The sequence below is a fragment of the Achroia grisella genome, unplaced genomic scaffold, assembly GCF_030625045.1.
Source record: "Achroia grisella isolate CSIRO2021 unplaced genomic scaffold, CSIRO_AGI_Agris_v1 utg1086, whole genome shotgun sequence".
Lineage (NCBI taxonomy): Eukaryota > Metazoa > Arthropoda > Insecta > Lepidoptera > Pyralidae > Achroia > Achroia grisella.
Genome location: NW_026712572.1, coordinates 2303769 through 2326226, shown reverse-complemented (window position 1 = coordinate 2326226; position 22458 = coordinate 2303769). Strand labels below are relative to the sequence as shown.

General features: G+C 37.5%; 2 protein-coding genes across 2 annotated transcripts; both read left to right on the top strand.

Annotated features, from left to right (window-relative positions):
- Window positions 1-230: 230 nt before the first annotated feature.
- On the top strand, window positions 231-22431 carry LOC131842721 (retinol dehydrogenase 13-like). The gene is made up of 8 exons (XM_059191289.1): window positions 231-286; window positions 11174-11249; window positions 12687-12813; window positions 13644-13780; window positions 15182-15338; window positions 18904-19072; window positions 21312-21516; window positions 22085-22431. Exons 2-8 carry the CDS (start codon window positions 11176-11178, stop codon window positions 22212-22214), a joined length of 999 nt encoding a protein of 332 aa, XP_059047272.1. The 5' UTR covers window positions 231-286; window positions 11174-11175; the 3' UTR covers window positions 22215-22431.
- On the top strand, window positions 328-3048 carry LOC131842706 (patj homolog). Its single transcript, XM_059191288.1, has one exon. The coding sequence runs from the start codon at window positions 471-473 to the stop codon at window positions 2466-2468; it is 1998 nt and encodes a 665-aa protein (XP_059047271.1). The 5' UTR covers window positions 328-470; the 3' UTR covers window positions 2469-3048.
- Window positions 22432-22458: the final 27 nt, after the last annotated feature.

Below are 22458 nucleotides of genomic sequence, written 5' to 3'. Positions count from 1 at the left end.
GTTATTTCATATTTTTTCGATTAAATCTAAAAGTAATTATTATTGTGACTATTGCTAAGTTTCATGAGTTGAGAATTTGTCTCAACTCATGAAACTTAGCAATATATAATGTCAACAATTAACTTTTTATTAAGTAATAACATAATAATTTGTATTCAATAATAATTATAATGTTAAGAATTTAAAATTTGCGACTTTAGTAAATATTTTTTTATTTTCATCAAATTTTATTCACTGGTCACACTTCCTGGGAGCTGGTCACATTCTCGCTGTCTCCGTTCAGCAAGTATGTAAATGTCATTTTTATATTTTATTTTACATAATTTATCGTTGAGCGAACACAAAATTCAGCTGTATAGGTCCGTACGCGTGTTTTGTATTAAATTCGTCTATTATAAAGTCGAAATGAGTGTGTCGGAGCGCCCTAACCTCGGCGCTAGTCGCGTTCTGTGCATCACGTAACGTCGGGCATGGTGAGGAGCGCGATGGTGCTGAGTACTGAGTGGGCACAGGTTGAAGTTGTAGAGCTCACTAATGACGGGAACGGACTGGGCTTCAACCTAGTAGGCGGGCGGAGTACTGGCGTTGTAATCAAGTACGTGTTGCCGGGTGGAACGGCGGACAAGGACGGACGGCTACAGAGCGGCGACCACGTCCTGCAGATCGGGTCGGTGAACTTACGAGGATTCACGTCTGAGCAGGTGGCGGCCGTGCTGCGGCAGGCCGGGCCCGCTGTCAGGTTGCTGGTGGCGCGTCCCGCCGACCCCGCCGCCACGCTACGCGCCCCCATACCTGGTACAGCTCTCGTGCCCACCAAGATCCTCGCTGACCCTGAACTCCTCGACAGACATCTAATTGAGAGTGGATATGGTGCTGTATATGATATATCTCAGTGTTACACTGAATACATTAATGGGGAGAATGGTGATGCTGAAAATGTTGTAGCCGCAGCTGTGAGTGTGGTCGGAGACAACCCTCAACAGATACCTGAGTATCCAATTGTTGCACCTGCAGTGTCGCCAACTATTACCATAACAGTACCGGTGGAGTTGCCACCACTGCCCGAGGTGGAAATAGTTAATGTAAATTTGAATAAGAATGTCTATGGCCTTGGTATAACAGTTGCTGGTTATGTTTGTGAGAAAGAGGAATTGTCTGGAATATTTGTTAAGAGTATTATTGAAGGTAGCAGCGCTGAACAGAGCGGTAAGATTAGAATAAACGACAGGATAATAGAGGTGGATGGTGTATCATTAGCTGAGAAGAGCAACCCTCAGGCTGTGGAGATCCTAAGAAATACAGGCATATCAGTTCATTTAGTGTTAGAAAGATACCTACGAGGACCTAAGTATGAACATCTCCAATTAGCTATATTCAATGAGGAGAAACCTGCATCTCCAACATCATCTACCACAACTCTCTCCTGGTTCCCAGTGCCTTCCCAAGCTGATAACAGTGTTACTGAAATAGAACCTGAAGCTGAATCCAATACTACAATAGACTCTAGTGTGTTAGAAGTTGGAGATGGAGAAGTGGATGAGCCCACTCAAGAGGAATTAGACAGGAGATTTGATGAAATTTTAGCTGTAACAGAAGAAGAAGTAACAAAGAAGTGGGAAAGTGAAATTGGAACAGAGAAGCAAATAATCATTGCTGAGGTGCATAAGCTAGAAGGGCTTGGCATTAGTTTAGAGGGTACAGTTGATGTAGAAGGTGGTCAAGAGGTGAGACCTCATCATTACATTCGGTCTGTGCTTCCAGAGGGCCCTGTAGGTCAACAAGGCACATTTACTGCTGGGGATGAATTATTAGAAGCGAATGAGTATCGGTTGCATGGGCTTACTCATACAGAGGTGGTGAATATTCTAAAGCATCTTCCAAATCGTGTGAGACTAGTTTGTGCTCGGAGCAGCACAGAAAGTGGTCCTCGACCGCTAATTAACCTAGCACCAGATAGAGAAGGATTTGAAGCTAGAAAAATCATATCTGGCAGCCTGAACAACTTGACTACACTTGTCAAAGCCCAATCGGACACTTCTATTAACACCTCTAGTACAGCTACATTAACAAACCACTCTGGTCACTCAAGGAAATCACGTTCTCTTGAATGTGTATCAGGTCTAGCCATGTGGCAAAGTAGAGAAGATATTGTACAGCTTATCAAAGCTGATCAGGGTCTCGGTTTCTCCATATTGGACTACCAGGATCCTATTGACCCACAGGGGACAGTAATTGTCGTGCGAAGCTTAGTGCCTGGAGGAGTTGCTGAGAAAAATGGTGATATCTCCCCAGGAGATAGAGTGATGTCTGTTAATGGAGTTAGTATTAAGAATGCCACATTAGATCAAGCTGTGCAGGCACTAAAGGGTGCACCAAGAGGGGTAGTAAGGGTGGGAATAGCTAGACCTCTTCCACCACACGACTCTAAGTCAAAAAGTACCACCACACTGAACACTAAGCCGAGTTAATCTTAACTTGTTGTGATTTCAACTGTACTAGTCAAGTTTAAAGTCATATCCTACGCTTACCTGAGCTTAAGGTACAGCACATATCCGAGTGTTCAGAACACTCCATCACATGCAATGTGTCACAACCCTTACATTCATACAAATGCATTTTAAAATGCCTTCTAACGCATATATGAATGTATTTTGTCAGTACTGCTAAACGTGTATTTTTAAATGCATTAAAACAATATATTTTTCAAATGCACGTTTCATAGATACCATAATACGGATTGCTCATTAGTTAGTACATTTTGAAGTGCATTTAGTGAATGTTAAATTAAGCTCATTATAAACATATTTCAGGACAGAGCTCAAATTCTATGATACAATAATAATTTACGCTTTACTAGGTAGATAATATTATATACCTACTCTCGTATGTAAGACACAAGCCCTTTTATACTGCACATTCTTTATAACACCGTACATGTTATTTTCTCTTTATTAGATCTCTTTTTTAATATGGCAACCCCAAGAATTATGTATTGTATTGAATCTAATAATTATGTAGTTTTAAAATTGGAATTATGTTTTATGAAAAAGCTGCACTCATTTTAAATATTATACTTAATAATGAATAAGTAATAAATTGAATACAAATTCAATTTCAATAAATTATATATATTATAGTATCACAAAACTTGTAGATTTAACCTAAGGGAGCAATTACAAATAACATTTATGTATATAATAATAAAGTTAAAGATTTTTAAACACATCAATTATTAGTTCATTGTTAACAACAGGATTTGCTTGTGAATTGATTTCTTGCCATGTTATTATATTATATTATACGTACTATACAAATTATATTAAGTCTGTTTATTATATTAAATATATTTTTTTCATGCTGTTGTTCTAAGGATAGGAGGATATATTACAAATTATATTGCAAATTATTTTATAATATATTTTTGTATAAGTGCATTTTCTTGTTCATTTAATCCTCGACGAAAAAAGAGGGGTATAATGACTAATGACAAAACCATTTTTCTTTTATATTTCCAACTTTTCCAAAATATTTGTTCAATCATTGGAAGAGCATCCACTCATCTAAATGATAAAGAGAATTAACACCAACTTTTTAATGTCGAGGATTTTTTAAATGTTTAAATTGTACTTGTTTTAAAATGCTACATATGTACTAAAATGAAGGAATTGGTTTTTTATTAATTGTGTATAAATTACGTTAAGGAAGTGCACCAGTACTTAGTGAGCACATGTGATATGGGTGTTATTGTATAGATTATACATAATGGCTGTTCTAATTTTGAATCTCTTTGAAACTCGAATGCATTTGTTTTTTAATTATTAACATTTAATTGGTTACATAAAATATGTTTCCAGCCAGTTGCTCCCACACAAAATAAAGTGATATAATTAAATACAAATTGTATAAATTTATATATTGTATTATATATATAATAAATTCAACTAGTGTGGGAGCAATAAAAGCTTAAACAGATATCCTATGACAGCCATTGGAATTTACTTTTTAATGTAATTAGAATAGCGGTGATTTTCAATTGGATTAATTGAGGTTGCAATTAATACCGTCGCTGAATTATTTCTTCAAGAAAAATCGGAGCGCAATAAGCGCAATTAAATAATAATTTATTCATGTAGCACATTTTAGCCACTTACGAACGTTACTTTTTGTCTTAACATTTTTTCCCTACCATCCAATTCAGTAAATAGATTCAATTGAGAACTGGCCAGAAACTTAACTGTAATTCATTTTTTAAAAAGGCAGTTTATTTACATTGTATATTTATATAGGTGACTCTGTCTAACATTAAATGAGAATCCCGTGCATGAACTACTATTGCCATGCGTTATATGTTTCTCATTCAAGTAATCGTTTAGTGAGTAATTAAAGTAGGCTTTGCTCAATATATATGATTTAAACTTTATTTAGAAGTAATTTCAGTATATCCTTCGGTATCTTATTGTAATTTAACTGCAATTAATCCAATAGAAATCTTGTTAACCGCCATAATTTCCAGATGGAATCATAAAATATATCATTATGTACTGTTAAATATATATACACGGTTAGTTGTAAAGAGTTCACTGAAATTCAGAGATAATATTCATGAAATTAAACAAATATACCTCAAAATGAAATTAGTTTTTAAAAGCTTCATACAGGCCAGGTTACATGATCAATTTACTATATTATTAACGTACAAAATAGATTTTCAAATATGCACTTTATTTCATGGTGAAAATGGTTCAGTTTCAATAAGATTTCTTGTAACATTATTATGACGGCCTTGGTAGTCTAGCGGTTTAGCACTGCTTTACTTACGATGGTCGCGGGTTCGATTCCTCGCACGGTCCAAACATTTGTATTCATGAGTTCGGCCTGGCTGTTTTCTATGTATGTATTTACAAAAAAAATATCGAAGTACTTATATTAGTTGTCTAGTACCCATAACATAAGCTCTGCGTACCGTGGGACTAGATGGCGCTATGTTAATTGTCCAGACTTATTTATTACTATATCACGGCCGTCACTTGATAGAAGCATGACCTCGCTGTTCATGTACCTATATAGGAGACGGACCACTTACCATCCATAGCGCTGCTCGTGCACGCTGACGATGACCACTTACCATCAGGTGAGGTGTCAGCGTGTCTGCCATTCAAATTACTTTTTTATTCTATGGCTCCATCGAAATTACGATGATTTTGCCAATATCAAGGTTGGGGGTTGTACATATAATACATCATACCAATGAATGACAAAGATCTGACGTAACTTATGATGGCCCCTAGGAACAGACACTGCTTATATTATAATCTATGGTATTTTTAGTACTTCAAATATATTGAGTAACTAAAACAAAGGTTTCGAATTCCATAAACAACTATTTACGACTAATCGTGTATTATAAGTCGTTATCGATTATTTTTTAGTTATTTAGTGAATCACATTAGCTTAGTGGCTATTTTAACACCTCAATTCATACAACCAATCACCTAACCTGAATACGTAATATTGTAACAATTTTTTTAAAGTATTGTTAGCATTTATTTACTTCCGTTGAACGTTGAATAGTGATCTCTAGAATGTAATATTAACTTCTAAGTACTTATAAATGTATGAATTTATATAAACGACAATTAGCACATCATACGAAGCAAGGACAACTCTAGGAAATTGTGAGAAAACGAAACATTTTACAACTAAATTTGTTTATTTACTAGCTGTACACGCGAGTTCGTCCGCGTGGAATTTAACTTTATTTTTCTAAAATAAAAGTAGTCTAATTTACTTCTTATTACATCAGCTATCTGCCAAAAAATTTCCCGTCAAAATCGGTACAGCCATTTCAGAGATTAGCCGGAAAAAAACAGACAGACAGACATAAATTGTAAAAAATGTTATTTTGATGTATGTACAGTATTTACATTCATATGCATGTTATTTCAATATTACAAACAGACACTCCAATTTTATTTATATGTATAGATAATCTCTCGATGGACTCATGGTATTCATACAGGGCTGTGTGTCGCGAACTTTCGTTGTATAATCTAGTGACAGTAGATAAAACAACTGCTGTCACCTATCTACATTGACATCGCTGTTACTCCAGTCAGTTCGTGACCACGGCTAGTGCAACCTAGTCGATACGTCGAGAGAGGTTTACCTTTATTTGCCATTGATTTAGTTCGTGTTAAGACCCGGTTAATAATATTTATAATGTATATTAAACACAAAAGTTTAAAAAATAACCTATTTATATAAATTGCCATAGTAAAAATGTCTAATTATCTGTATACACTTATATAAATTCATACGAATAATTATAATAATGATTCTGTCAATTTTAAAATAGTAGATATATTAATAATTAAGTGCTATAATTAACAATAATTAACGAAAACTTTTTCACGCGAATCAGCCTAACCGCAGTATTTTGTATAGCTAATTGTATTTATTTCGATGACTTCCAAGAATAACTTTACATGCATTTATATACTATTACGGCAATGAAATTGTGAAATTTGGGGTCGAGAATACCTCTCCAAGAATCGAATTCTGACTAATAAAGTATACACTTAAGGATCTAAGACTAACAATAACCTCTTTCCCTCACATTATTCAAATCTGGACTAAATTTGCAGTTTATCCTAGATTTTTCATTAATCAGTGTTTTCACCAACATGTAAAAGGAATGGTTTCAATTTGACTTCAATCTTTTTTGTTGGTCGTAGTAATATAGCATTTTAGTATATAAAAATACTAAAACAATGCTTGGGACATAATCATGTACAAATGCCTAGGAACAGAAAAATAAATCGATGCTGAATGAACCATTGTTTTAAAGAGAAAACTTGAAGCACTGTGGGTGCTTATACGATGGGGAATAGCAGTAGTCTCGGATGAAAATGACTTAAAAATAGCAGATGGCAGTGAATCTTCTCATAAGTAAAAACCATAAACTTGAACTTCAGGACAAAATCAATTATGTTTTCGACTTGCAAAAATAAAGTTGAGATAGTGAGTTATATATCAGATCTTATGACTGATGGTTTTTTTGTTCTATGCCATTTTTTTTTCATGATAGTAGTGCCAGAAGCTTAATTGCGTGACATAGTTACTAACAATTCTCATTTGTAAATGATTTAATGTCGGTTTCAGGAGTTCATAGACTGCGGTAACCGTTTACCATCAGACGGACCGTATTCTTGTTTGACACCTACGTAGTACGAAAGTAAATCTACAATTTTGTAATTACGTATATACCCGTTACAATAGCAAACTATAAAACGGCCTCAATCTGCAATTCTCAAATTATTTGCACATGTGCAATTTGATCCAAGTTGAAAGATAGGATAGCTTACATCTCAATTTATAGTCGCAATATTATTTTATTGCAAATTATTTTTATATATAAAGAAACTGTTAGCCACAGCTAAGCGTGGCCAGGTTTGCTAGTGGTTAAAAAAATATCGATAACACATATTAACTTGTTTCAAGTGAGACTTGTTACTAACACCGTTATATAGTTAGGGGCCTGAGGGTCCCATTTGTCACTTAGTGTACCTTACTGCCTTTTATCATAATATCCATTGGGTACAAATAATTTTAGACTATAGGTAATGTGTAATAATGTTTTAAATTAATTACACGCTTGGTTCCCTAGTCGAAATAGATACACGTCGATAGAAATTCTAGAACGATCCATCACTATAATTTTTTTTTTATATCAAATTGAATAAGTAATACATTAAATATATGTAACAATAGTAAAAGTCTAAAAGTGTGTTTTTAATTGAAATATCAGATAATATATTTTGAAATAAGGAGAACGAATATTTTTGTACATATTTCACTCCACTGCAGTCTAGTTGTAGTAGTGCGTACAATGTTTGTCGTTATACAAAGTTCAATTCTTCCGTTCAGGCAGACTGAAATAGTATTAATGTTTTACATATTGTTATGAGGTTTGCCAGAAATATGTAATATAGTCTAGACAAAAATATATGAGACGACGCCAACTTGTAGAAATTTATTTATTTGTGGCATTATCATAACTTTGTTAGTGTATATACATATATTAATAGTATATCCTATGTCATTCTGGAATTAAGTAAGTATTTTAAACAGTGTAAGAATAACATAATCTGATCTCTCTCTCTCTCTTCCATCGTCTGCTTCTTCCTTGTCCCATTTATTTGGGATCGCTGTAATGTTTTTCCCTTCCATTCATCCTTGTTCGCAGTTATCTCGTTATTTTCTTACCATATCAACTTTCTAGGGACTAGATGGCGCTGTATTAATTGTCCAGGTTTATTTATTAATATTATTATTTCTCGTATACTTTCCTATTTCTGCGATATGGGCGCTCTTTATTTAATTATTCCATTCTTTATCGGCCATTTTGTCAATTTGATTTGTTAAAATGGCGCCCTCAGGCAGATCTCATATATTTTTGATCAGGAATGAAATATGTCTACAATTAATTGATTTACTGGTGAGCTTATTTTAAATTTCATGTTCCTATTATTGTAATAAAATAGATTTATGCATCAAGTGAAATTTTGAATACATTCACGAAACGATTTTTGTTATATGCAATTAAAATATTGTTTGGTTTGTGTAGGTATTGTTTAAGTTTAAGAAATATTATAATAAAATAAAAACCCATACAATACATCCAAAAAACGTACGTGCTACGTGTACGTGTTTGCTATACAATCACATATTGTTTACGAAAATTATTCAAAACTTATATACAATTGTGGCTTAATAAGATGTATTATTTTTTATTTATGCTAGACAAACGCCCGTCTAGCTTGTACGTGTTTTTTGGATGTATTGTATTATTTTTTTATTATTATAATATTTTTGTTTAATGATAAAAATTATGGTATTTCACTACATAATTTTTGTCTTTATTTGCACTACTTATTTATTTAATATATAATAATATATTGTTCTTAATGACATCAACGTCAATATACAAAATTGATAAAAATCCGGCCGAGCTGTTTCGAAGGATGATAACCATTTGACTTCTTGTAACAACTTAATCTAACTTAAGATCAATTATTTTATTTATTCTTTTGCAAATAAAATTGTATACCTTTATGCCTGATAGCAGCACGGGTTGGTTGAGAACTACCAGTTAACTGCCGCAATAATACAGATATTAAGGCGGTGTTATTTAATAATAGATATTAAGATGTAATAATTGATAAATAAAGAAAATAATAAATATATAAGTGTTAATAATATATATATTTGTTTCGTGAATGCTATTCCTCAAGTCAGTAATGCTATACATTATAATTAAATTAATATTACTATTGGTAAGCTTACTATTACATATTTCTGGTATGTTAACAACTGGTTATTGCATACTTGTTTAGTTGGCAGCACTGTAATATACGCATTTAACGACACCACAAACTAGCCTTATAATAAGAGAAATAAATTAATAAGAAAATTAATTTGTTGTTTTAATTTTTTTTTGTTTTATATATTTAACTTTAATGCACACTGTTGCGGGTGAGTGTTCCTATGTTGTTGGTCGAGACGATGTATATTACAGATGATAATAAACTGACAATATGTACATAGAAATAATGATCTTATATACTAAATGACAATAGGAAAATGTAAGGTGGGGTGACACAGTTTAGACACAGCAGTGCCTAGTAGACAATATTGAATTTGTCTTACTAGGCATTATTAAATGCAATTATTATTTTGATGTATCTAGGTGACTGTGTACCATACACACAATATCTTATATATAAAATTCTCGTGTCACATTGTTCGTTCCCATACTCCTCCGAAACGGCTTGACCGATTCTCATGAAATTTTGTGAGCGTATTGAGTAGGTCTGAGAATCGGGCAACATCTATTTTTCATCCCCATAAATGTTAGGGGTAGTCCACCACAATTTTTTTTTTATTTTAAGGCAAAACAACGTTTGCCGGGACAGCTAGTAATATATAGTAAAGTACATTTGGCGGACTTAACACCGTGAGGCATTTTCTACCAGGCAACCATAGGTGGTGCAGAGAATAATTGTTGTTTTAATCTTTTTAATTGGTGATATTGGAATGGTCCACCCTTTAATTTGATATTGGAGTGGTGTACCCGACTCCGCTAACGGTTTACGCTGGCGGGGCACCAGTGGAGGATGATAAGATGTGCATAAGGTCATGTCAGTTAGCCCATCGTGACAAATTCACCAAGAATTTATAACGATGGTTTCCAGGGTGAACCGCGTCTACCTGACATGGTACATCACTAGCAATAAGATCATCAGTCCACATTACTACCCTAATTGTGATATTGGAATAGTGCACACGCCTGCGCTAACGGTTTATGCTGCTGGAGCAGCAGTGGAAGATGATGAGCATAAGATCAGCTCAGCCCCTCGTGGCAAACTCACCAGGAAATTGAAATTATCTCGGTTTCCAGGGGAAAACGCGTATAGGTGAAGTTCAACTTGACATGGTACATTGCTAGCAATGGGTTCTACATTACTAAAAATTCCATTCTCCACCTGCTGTCGTAATTATATGACACTAGTTGATCCCACCATCGTATCCTGTAATATTCAGCATAAATGGTTTATATATTTATTGTTTGTAAACCGATTGTAATAAAACAAACAAACTTTTACGTGAAACTTACTCTTTAACTTACTATACACAGAAAACATCCAGACTGATACAATCATACTCATGAATGCGTTATCTGAACGCAAGTTAAGCTAGCTAAATCTTGTATTATGGGTAGTAGATAACTGATATAAATAGATATGTATTTTTTTTCGAAAATACATATTATACATAGACAACAAATACAAATGTTTACCGTGCGAGTAATCGAATCCGCGACCATCGGGAGTAAGGCGGTATGCTAAACTGCTGGATCGCCGACGCCGTCTATATCTACATATATATACCTACACTAGCGGACCTGCGCCTTGCTGTGGCTAAGGTTCTTGAATAAAATAATATTGCGACTATAAATTGATCCTATCTTTCAAGTTGGATCAAATTGCACATGTGCAAATCAAATTTGCAATCAGTAGTTCAGTAGTTTAGGAGTCCATCACGGACAAACGTGACACGTACCTAATTTTTATATATTTATATATTTTTTATATATTTTTTGCCATTGTTACAGAGATGTGGATTCCTAATTTACCTGTGACGATAGTCAGCGCTGTAGTGGCCGGCGCAGGCGCTTTGTGTATAGTCAAGTGAGTACATATATATATATATATATATAACTAGCTGTACACGCGACCTCGTCCGCGTGGAATTTAACTTTATTTTTCTAAAATAAATGTAGCCTAAGTAACTGCTTATTACATCAGCTACCTGCCAATAAGTCCCGTAAAAATCGGTCTAGCCATTTCAGAGATTAGTCGGAACAAACCGACAGACAGACAAAAATTGTAAAAAATATTATTTTGGTGTATGTACCGTATTCATATTCATATGCGTGTAGTAAAAAACGGTTATTTCAATATTACAAACAGACACTCCAACTTTATTTATATGTATAGATAACTAGATGGCCCGGCAAATGTTTTGCCATATAAATTAATAACACTAAGAAAATAGGAGTTGTGCATAATATACATAGAAAACACCCAGACCGATACAAATAACCATGTGAATACAAATGTTCACATCGTGAGAGGATCGAACCCGAGACACACCGAAGGCGGACACACCGCCTTACTTCTGATGGTCTCGGCCGTCATGAATGGCAGTGGTCAAAGACATTGTTAGCTTATTTAACTATTAATAATCAGAACCCTACAGAATCCACACAGTCCATCTAGTTCCAAGCTTGTTCTATGAATACTTAATTATTTTTTAAATACATGCATTCGTATCGAAATTGGAGACTTTGAAGCTACAAAGGACAGCTTCGGTCAACAGCATTCATGGCCAGCATGTATTTATAAAAAAATGTGTTTTTGGTTGTGTGTATATTTTGTTACATTTAGCCAGATTCGAACTGAATACCCTTGTGGTCTAAATCGATGTAGAAAACATTTATGTAATGACGCCCTCAAAATGACTTAACTAGGATTTAAAATACGTTGGAGAACTATCGTAATATTTTAACAAGGTAGGGAAGAAATATGTATACAAAAACATGACGTTCATACGCGTCTAAAATGTCCCATTTTTATTAGATATTTTTATAGTACGATGGTGGCAAACAAGCATACAGCCCATCGGATGGTAAATGGTTACCGTAGTCTATGAACGCCTGAAACACCAGGGGTGTAACATGCGCGTTGCCGACCCTTAATATACCCTTCTTGAAACACCCCATGCTGTAATATCGTGAGAAAACCTCGGCAGGTAGTTCATCCCACAATCTAAGTGTACGCGGGAGGAAACTCCTCTGAAACCGCACTATCCGAGACTACTTAGGTTCTTTTGATTGACTTGATTTGACTCGTCAAATAAATTTTTTTTTATTCATGTAGGTCTATTACAGACTCATATGATATGTCAAATCTACCGTCAGTTCGGAATGATTTCGAGATGAGAAGAACTGACAAGAAACTCAGCTGGTATTCTTTTTAAATAATTGTTGTACATGTTGTACTTCTTCCTCAGAGATATGTGGTTTAAGTTCTTTTGATTGACTTGATTTGACTCGTCTTCCTCAGAGATATGTACGGGGGGTCACCGTATGATAGGAACGTACGCGCGGACAACCTCACTGTGGTGGTGACGGGGGCCAACAATGGTATAGGTCGGGAAGCGGCCTGGGAGTTCGCATGGAGAGGCGCTAAGGTATATTTAGCTTTCTATCTTTTTATTTATTCATTTATTTCAGGCAACTACGCCATATTATAAATACCTTATAGACTAACATACATATAATATAATATTTAAAAACCAATACAACGATATTGTCTGTGTGATCACGGCACTGAAGACGGCAATCTGCCACAGTAGCGCCGGCCAGTAGCCCTCTTTCATGAAGGTGGATAGCAAGTTGGTTGGGACCAGAGCCACAAACGCTTTGAAACTCGCGTTGTGACTCGACTTCAGCTGCGTCACCCTCAATGTCAGGTTACTCTTAGTGGCGTAATGTAGACGGGACAGGTACATTGTCGTGGTCGGTGTAGCAGCACGCAGCAGAAAGTTGGGCCCAGTGAGTGCAGTGCCACAATGATTCCTATTGACCCTGTTTGTGCGCCTCTTCTTTTGTACCACGACGAAGCCATCATCGTCGCGGTTACCAGTGGCAGCACACGTAGGGTCAATGTTCAGTGCCGTTTTTGGCACACGCCGCTGTACTGAAGCAGTCGGTTTGCTAGCGACGACGGCGACAAAATCTCGACGCTGTGGTTGCACCGAGGATTTTGTTAGCGCTGCTTCCACATGCAGCGGTATCGGCGCTCGCGAGCTGCGGGCGGGGAGCACGCATTTTTATACTAGAATATTTTATTTTGTTGGGTTGTTATCGCGCGCATACACAACCACGTGACAATAGCCCATATAGTCAGGTGCTTGTGTTCGCGCGCGCGGTCCTTCTCGATGTCTTTGTCTACATTTACATTATTTTCTGCATGAAAGAGCGTATGTGTAAAGTGCAGCTAATATATTCCACAATGCAGGTGTTTATGGCTTGCCGCAACATGGAGAAGTGCGAGAGTGTGCGTCGCGACATGGTGCTGGAGACTGGCAACAAGTACGTGTACTGCCGACCCTGCGACCTCGGCTCTTTGGCCTCCGTGAGGCAGTTCGTCGAGAGGTGAGATAGAGATAGTGGGTATAGATTTAAGAGAGAGCTCTTGTTTCTACTCATGTGCTTGAGCGAGTTAACTTAACTATGTCTCTTCTATTTCATGTATCCATATGCTAATATAGAATAATTCAAAAATTTTGCCAAGGCGCTACGGTGGCAGATTGCCGTCCTCAGTGCAAAGACTACAGAGACGATTTATATTCATATTATTATTGCATATATATGTTAGTCTATAAGGTACTAGCTGCAGCCCACTCATGCATAAACGAAATATCTCCTTTGGAAAGTTTACACTCTTTCCTGAGGAGATAAAACCGATCGATCCTAAGAATATCCTTCAATTCTTGTCCCTGACGGGTCTAGGTAGCGAACTCTGAAAAGGGCGAGCACGATAGATCTATGTAGGTCGCAGTGCTACAGGTGCTACACATCTCACAATAGCCCAAACAATCCAATAAAAAAAAAAAATGTACTAGCTGACCCGCGCGACTTCGTCTGCATCACACTTATCATTATATATCGCCAATTTATTTAATTTCTTTTTAAATTATAGTATATATGATATTTTATATACCCCTTAAGGGTTAAAATTTTTACAAACTTTGAATGTCATATTTAATCAACAGCATCAAAAACAAGTTTCAAGCATTTAGCTTCAAAAATGACGATTCTTCCATACAATCTTTCATCCCCACTTTCAACCCTTGACAACCCTTTTTTCGCATTCAAAAGTAGCTTATGTCCTTTCTCAGGGCCCAGAATATCTGTGTGCCAAATTTCATTTAAATTAGTTCAGTAGTTTGGCGTGAAAGCGAGATAGACATAATATCTTTTTAAATTATAGCATATATGATATTTTATCCCCTTAAGAGTTAAAATTTTTACAAACTTTGAATGTCATATTTAATCAACAGCATCAAAAACAAGTTTCAAGCATTTAGCTTCAAAAATGACGATTCTTCCATACAATCTTTCATCCCCACTTTCAACCCTTGACAACCCTTTTTTCGCATTCAAAAGTAGCTTATATCCTTTCTTAGGGTCCAAACTACCTGTGTACCAAATTTCATTTAAATTAGTTCAGTAGTTTGGCGTGAAAGCGAGATAGACAGACAGACAGAGTTACTTTCGCATTTATAATATTAGTAGGGAGTAAGGATTTATAACATCATTATTCTTTGAAAAGACTAATCTTATCAGCGCAATTGACTAGAGTCCTATAAAATAATTTTCAGATGATCTTAAAAAAAAAAAGGTTAAATTATAGTTGTCTGTGGTTATTAATATGAGCAACAATATTAAAAAAATAGTTGAATTGTAATTCAGTTCCTTCCTATCATTAGTGAAAGTCTTTTATACAGTCCGTTTCGTAAAAAGATCATACAAAAGTAACATTTCGGTTATCAGGTTCAAATCCGAGGAGCCGCACCTCCACGTGCTTGTAAACAACGCGGCAGTGATGGAAACCCCAAAGAGTGTCACAGCAGACGGCTTCGAGACCCAACTGGGTGTCAATCACATGGGACACTTCCTACTCACAAACCTACTGCTGGACACAATAAAGGTAAAAAAATAACTACTAAGCATTACCTTGCGGAACAACTGAAATAAATATATAAATACATATTTTTTGTAAATACATAATATACATAGAAAACACCCAGAAGTTTACAAACATTCATATTCATTAATTAAATTTTTGTCTGTACGAGGATTGGAACCCGCGGGCATCGGAAGTAAGGCTGTTCTAACCGCTAGACGACCCGAGGCCGCATGAGAGGTATCACAGGTGTCGTGATAACGTGATATCCGGAATGCTGTCCATACTGACGGTTACTATCAGGGCTGTCAGATTATTTACCATACATTTATATTAAAAAAAAAACTCACCATGGCGTTCCATACACTAGCGGCAGGTCCATCGCGTGGGAGAGAGAAAGACTCCAAGCAGAAATAGACTTGTGATTCGACTAGGTCGTAAAGAGAACTTCAAGATCTCTTTCCGTTACTCAACTTCACAACTCTTCTTGCTCGTCCTGTCCAATCAAGTCTAAATTACTATACTGTCACTCCCAAATATATAGAGGATTGATTTGTATTTTGTGTGTTTGTAACGAATAAACTCAATAACTACTCAATAACTACGACGACCTCGGTGGTCTAGCGGTCCAGTCTACCGCTTTACGACTGATGGTCGCGGGTTCGATTCCTCGCACGGCACAAACATTTGTATTCATGAGTATGATTGTTTGTATCGGTCTGGGTATTTTCTATGTATAATATGTATGTATTTACGAAAAAAAAAATATCTATGTATTTGTATCAGTTGTCTAGGACCCATAACACAAGCTTTAGTTAGCTTAACTTGGGTCTAGATGGCGCTGTGTGAATTGTCCTGGGATTATTATTATTATTATTATTACTGTGTGAATTTAAAAAATTCTTACATTGTTAGAATGCTACACTATAACATTGGCTGTATTAATTACTAGGAAGATTTGGGATCTCTATTAAAATATCAGTAACGTAACCCAAGGTGATAAAATGTCCACCAGGAATGTGTACATTGCTAGCAATGTACCGGGCCAGGTTGACCGCCACGCGTTTACCGCTGGAAACCATCATGGTAAAGCCTCGCACGGTGCAAACATTTGTATTCATGAGTGTGTATGTTTGTATCGGACTGAGTGTTTTCTATGTATATTATGGATGTATTTACAACAAAATGTCAGTTGTCCAGTACCCAAAACACAAGCTCTGCTTACGTTAGGATTATAGGACTAGATGGCGCTGTGGGAATTGTTTGAGATTATTTATATTATTGTGATGAGTCAGCATTCCGAATGTTCATCAGAAGACGTCGATACCTGTACAGCCGCCGTTACTGAAGTCATACTTGCGGGTATGGAATGTTTTATTCCAAATCTGCTTGTTTCTTCAGGGGCGAAAAAGCGACCGTGGTTTAATAGGTCATGCAGAGAAGCCAGACAGGCTAAACAAACTGCTTATCTGGCTTGGACCACGGCTCGTTCCAACAGTGATGTTGACGTATCTGATGCAAGGCGGAATTTAAATGCTGCATCCAGGTTTAGTAAGAGAGTAATTGCTAGAGCCAAATTCGACTTCGTCAGTAAAATTGGTGAACGACTAGCACGACATCCTTCTGGAAGTCGTGCCTTTTGGTCGCTTGCCAAAGCTGCCGAAGGTAACTTTAGTCAGTCGTCCTTACCACCACTACGGAAGCCGGATGATAACTTGGCAATCAGTGCAAAAGAGAAGGCCGATTTGTTGTGCGCTCTTTTTGCCTCAAATTCGACTTTGGACGCCGGGGACACCATACCTACTACCATCCCATGGTGTGGTAACTCTATGCCGGAAATATCCGTAACGCAACGGCGTGTCCGGCGAGAGTTACTGTCTCTTGACGTCCACAAGTCGGATGGGCCAGACGGCATACCGGCATTGGTGTTAAAGAAGTGTGCTCCGGAGTTGTGTCCCGTACTCACGCGCCTTTTCGCGCTTTCGTACTCCTCTGGGCAATTTCCGTCTTCATGGAAGACCACCCTTGTGCACCCTGTGCCAAAAAAGGGCGACAGATCAAACCCATCGAACTACAGGCCTATCGCTATCGCATCTCTACTCTCCAAGGTGATGGAGCGTGTAATTAACACACAGCTCCTGGGATACCTAGAGGATCACGATCTATTGAGCGATCGTCAATATGGCTTTCGCCATAATCGCTCAACTGGTGATCTTTTAGTGTATCTCACACACCGTTGGGCTCTTGCCATCGAGAGTAAAGGTGAGGCATTGGCAGTCAGCCTTGACATGGCGAAGGCATTCGATCGGGTTTGGCATCAAGGTCTTCTATGGAAATTGCCTTCGTACGGTATACCAGAGGGATTATGCAAATGGGTCGCTAGTTTTTTGTCTGGCAGATGCATCAAAACCGTAGTCGACGGTAGTTGCTCCGATAGCATGGACATTAACGCTGGCGTCCCGCAAGGCTCCGTTCTCTCCCCGACACTGTTTTTGCTGCATATCAATGATTTGTTAACTACAGTTAACATTCATTGTTATGCGGATGACAGTACTGGGGACGCATTTTACACGGGCCGTGCTAATATCCCTCTTTCCGTTGTGGAGGCAAACCGCGAACAGCTTGTGTCTGAAATCGAGAGCACTCTTACCAGAGTCTCCGATTGGGGGCGACTGAACTTAGTTCAATTCAACCCTACCAAGACACAAGCCTGCGCGTTCACCGCTAAGAAAACCCCTTTTGCTGTGGCTCCGCAATTCCAGAACACGTCCATTACCATCTCTAAGAGTATTGGGATTCTCGGTATCGACATCTCTAGCACAGTTGAGTTCCGTAGTCACCTCGAAGAAAAGGTTAAGCTGGCATCCAAAAAACTCGGTGTGCTCAATAGAGCGAAGCGGTACTTCACTGCGGACCAGAGACTCCTCTTATATAAGTCTCAAGTTCGGCCGCACATGGAGTACTGCTCTCATCTTTGGGCAGGAGCACCTGGATACCAGCTCGGTCCTTTTGACTCGGTTCAGAGACGTGCTATGAGAATTGTCGATGATCCCAATCTCTCTGACGGTATCGAGCCACTTAGTTTGAGGCGAGACTTCGCTTCGCTTTGTGTGTTCTACCGATTATACAACGGACTGTGTTCTGAGGAATTGTTCGACATGATGCCTACGGCCACCTTTCACCATCGCACCGCTCGCCATCGACAGGGAATTCATTCCCACACGCTGGAACCTAAGTGGTCTCGGACAGTGCGGTTTCAGAGGAGCTTCCTCCCGCGTACACTTAGATTGTGGAATGAACTTCCTGCCGAGGTTTTCTCACGAGACTACAGCTTGGGGTTTTTCAAGAAGGGTATATTAAGGTTTCTTAAGGGTCGGCAACGCGCACGTGACACCCCTGGTGCTTCAGGCGTCCATAGGCTACGGTAACCATTTACCATCAGATGGGCCGTATGCTTGTTTGCCACCATAGTAGTATAAAAAAAAAAAAAAATGTTCGGTAGAATAACAAAAATGTGACTATTCAAAAGTGCTTATATTATGTTTGAATAAAAATTATATCTATTTCTATTTATGGATAATGTCCGCAGGCATCGACGCCGAGCCGGGTGGTGGTGGTGACGTGTGGTGCCCACCGTCGTGGTGAGATACACAAGGCCGACCTCAACATGAGTACGGAGTACACACCCGCGACCGCGTACGCGCAGAGCAAACTCGCTAACGTGCTGTTCGCGAGAGAACTCGGACGCAGAATGCTAGGTAACGTATTGTAGAGATTTACACAATCTATACTAATACTAGCTACCCGCCCCGACTTCGCACGGGTGTACATGTATTATACATATAAACATTCCTCTTGAATCATTTTATCTGTTAAAAAAAACAGGTGCGAAATCCGTTGCGTAGTTTTAAAGATTTAAGCATACATAGGGACGGACAGACAGCGACAGCGACTTTGTTTTATACTATGTAATAATGATGATTATAAAGCTGAAGAGTTTGTTTGTTTGAACGCGCTAATCTCAGGAACTACTGGTTCGAATTGAACAATTCTTTTTGTTGTTGGATGGTCCATTTGTCGAGGAAGGCTTTAAGCTAACTACTATAACATTACGCTACAACCAATAGAAGCGAAGCATCATTAAAAATGTTGCAAAAACGGGGAAAATTATCGCAATAAGTGTTTTTGATAACGTGACCGAAGTCACGGGCTCAGCTAGTTATATATAAACCGACTTCAAAATAAGGGAGAGGTTGTATACCTTGTCTGGTATCTCTATAAAATATGATTACGGGGCCGTTCAAGTATTGCGTAAGCAGATTTATTACAATTATTTATCCCCATCCCCCTTGTCAGCAAAAATAAGCTTACCCCTCCCCCATGCCATTCGTGTAAAAAAGTAAATACCTACCGATGACGCAATAATCATCCAGACTCCCCTACCCCCATGTCATCCAAAATAAGCAAAGCCCAGACCCCCCCCCCCCCCCTCTCATAGTGCTTACGTAATACTTGAACGGCCCCTAAGCAAAGATTTTACGCGATTGCTATTTAATAATCTGGGATGAGTGCAACATGGAAAAGTATTTAGAGGCGGCACAGAATAGAAATAGAATGCACAGAATAGAAATAGAATGCACAGAATAGAAATAGAATGCACAGAATAGAAATAGAATATTCAGAGATATCTGCAAAATTACCGACATATTGGCAGCTTAACCCTTCGGACGTTTTGACACAGATCTGTCCACCCTTCCTAAACCGTATTGCCGTCTTGTCACAGATCTGTGCCCGCGAAACCGTGACTCATTTTTAACCAATTTAGTCCTTATTTAAAACGAAATAAGATTGAAACGCATTTGAAAAAATACAGCTGGCGCGCGCATACGCCTTTTCACTTCCGGTCGCTGCGACAGACGTCAGACATTCGTTACTGATACTGTTTTAAAGAGATTAAAAAAAAAATGGACAGGAGTACCACGGGAACTGTTTATATGTATAATTAGTAAAAATCACGGGATCTTACCACGTTTTATATTTATTGAGATACCGATATTTCGGCAGTGTTTCAACCGCTAGTATCACGGGTAAATTGAAGAGCAGTGGGTAGATGGAAAAAAATCTTTTTATGGGCAGACATATGCGTCTACCTTCACACGTCTTCGTTTGTTGCTACTGTTGGAACTCGCTCTATATTCATCTCGGCAAACTGTACTCACAGTATCTTCACGTACATTTAATTCCTAATGCTGTTGGCCGCAGCTGGCCTTTACAGCTTCACTGGACGATAGAGGGTGAGTGCAGATGGCACTCCAAATCAAAGGAAGGACTTATGGAGCTGCTGAAGGCCAACTCCCGCCTGACCGATACAACTTTAGTCTGAGGACACCGCTAGAGTAGAATAGCTAGTGATTCAAAACACGGCTCATGCCGTCGTTTTTTCGATCCCCGTTTGAATTGTACAGGGAATCGATCGAAGGGGACTTATCCTTTTAGTACCGTTGAGATATTTATAAAATACTGAGCGGGCGGCCGTCCGCGAGTGTAATTTGGTCTACATAAAGTTGGTTTTGTTTAATTCACAAAATAAAAATGTTTTTATAAGAGAGCATTTAACTCACACCATACAAACTCTGAGATCTTCACGCCCATATCTGGAGCCCATATTATGTATGACTAGCTATACCCGCGACTTCGCCCGCGTGGGATTTTGAACATTACTTTATTTTTCTATAATAAAAGTAGCCTAAGTTACTCCTTATTGCATTAGCTACCTGCCAATAAGTCTCGTCAAAATCGGTCCAGCCATTACAGGGAGAGATTAGCCGAAACAAACAGACAAACATACAGACAAAAATTGTAAAAAAAATATTCTGGTGTATGTACCGTATTTATATTCATATGTATGTAATAAAAAACAGTTATTTTAATATTACAAACAGACACTCCCAGTTTTATTTATATGTATAAATTGTAAAAAATAATCTTAAAAACCAGACACAGGCGTGACCGTAGCAGCAGTGGACCCCGGGTTCACGGACACCGACATTACCAGACACCTGGCGATGATGAAAAGCATCACCAGGTTCATCGTGTACCCTATGTTTTGGCCGGTGATGAAGACGCCCAAGATTGGGTCCCAGGTTATACTGCACGCGGCATTAGACCCCAGCATGGCAGACTCCGCTGGGGACCATTATGTGTATGTTTTATTGTCATTATTATATAGGGTGCTACCAATTTACTTTTTCTCCTACAGGGTGGATTATTATTATTATTATTTCAATAATTATGTGATTTCGTGTCACTAATGACGTATTTTTTTTATACAAATACTGGAAATATTCATTTTTTTATTCATAAAAAATCTTAAAAAGTATAAATATTCTGTTTTATGTAAATTGGCCTTTAAAAACAGCTATTGCTGCTTCAGTTACAATGCTTTGATGTATAAAGATCAATGAACTTTTTCAGTAGGTAATACATAAACAAAGACCAATTGACATACAGAAAATATTAGTGTTAAATATTTTATTACTAAGTACTAATAATTATAATGATAAGAACTATCATCTTATCTAATCATCTATCTATAACATTCATGCATTATAATATGGTAACATCTTATAGTTGTCGTCCAGTGCTATTGTACTACTTAGGCTGATGATATACAGTCAGGTTGCCCAACTGCTATTAACGTTCTGATCGACTGTATATCAGCAGCCTTAATTTTTAAAAACATTAACGAATAATAAAAATACAAATTGTAGAGACATGAAGAAATCTGAACCATCTAAAGAAGCACAAGATTTCGAGACAGCTCAGTGGTTGTGGCGGGTCAGCGAGAAGTGGACGCGGCTCGAGGAGCATAAGGCCGCCATTAAAGCTGCTAAAATATAGCTTTAATTTATTATAATAGAAAAAAAATTAGGACACTACAGCGCCATCTAGTTCCAAACTAGAAAGAACTGATAAATAGATAGTTTATTTGCTTAAACATTTTTTATAAGTTTTAGAAGAAAAGTTTGTAATATAATAAATAGGTTTTAGAATAAAAGTAACTACAAACAGATTTATTTCTTTGTAAATATATAGAACACAGTCGATACCCGCGAATTTGTCTAGTTTGTCTAGTTTTTGCATA

What these genes read in the sequence shown, in the direction of transcription:
- LOC131842706 (XM_059191288.1), top strand. Translation starts at nt 471, where the DNA reads ATGGTGAGGAGCGCGATGGTGCTGAGTACTGAGTGGGCACAGGTTGAA.
- LOC131842721 (XM_059191289.1), top strand. Translation starts at nt 11,176, where the DNA reads ATGTGGATTCCTAATTTACCTGTGACGATAGTCAGCGCTGTAGTGGCC. An exon ending in GTGAGGCAGTTCGTCGAGAG is followed by an intron (nt 13,781 to 15,181) that starts GTGAGATAGAGA and finishes TTCGGTTATCAG; the next exon opens with GTTCAAATCCGAGGAGCCGC. An exon ending in ACTCGGACGCAGAATGCTAG is followed by an intron (nt 19,073 to 21,311) that starts GTAACGTATTGT and finishes CTTAAAAACCAG; the next exon opens with ACACAGGCGTGACCGTAGCA.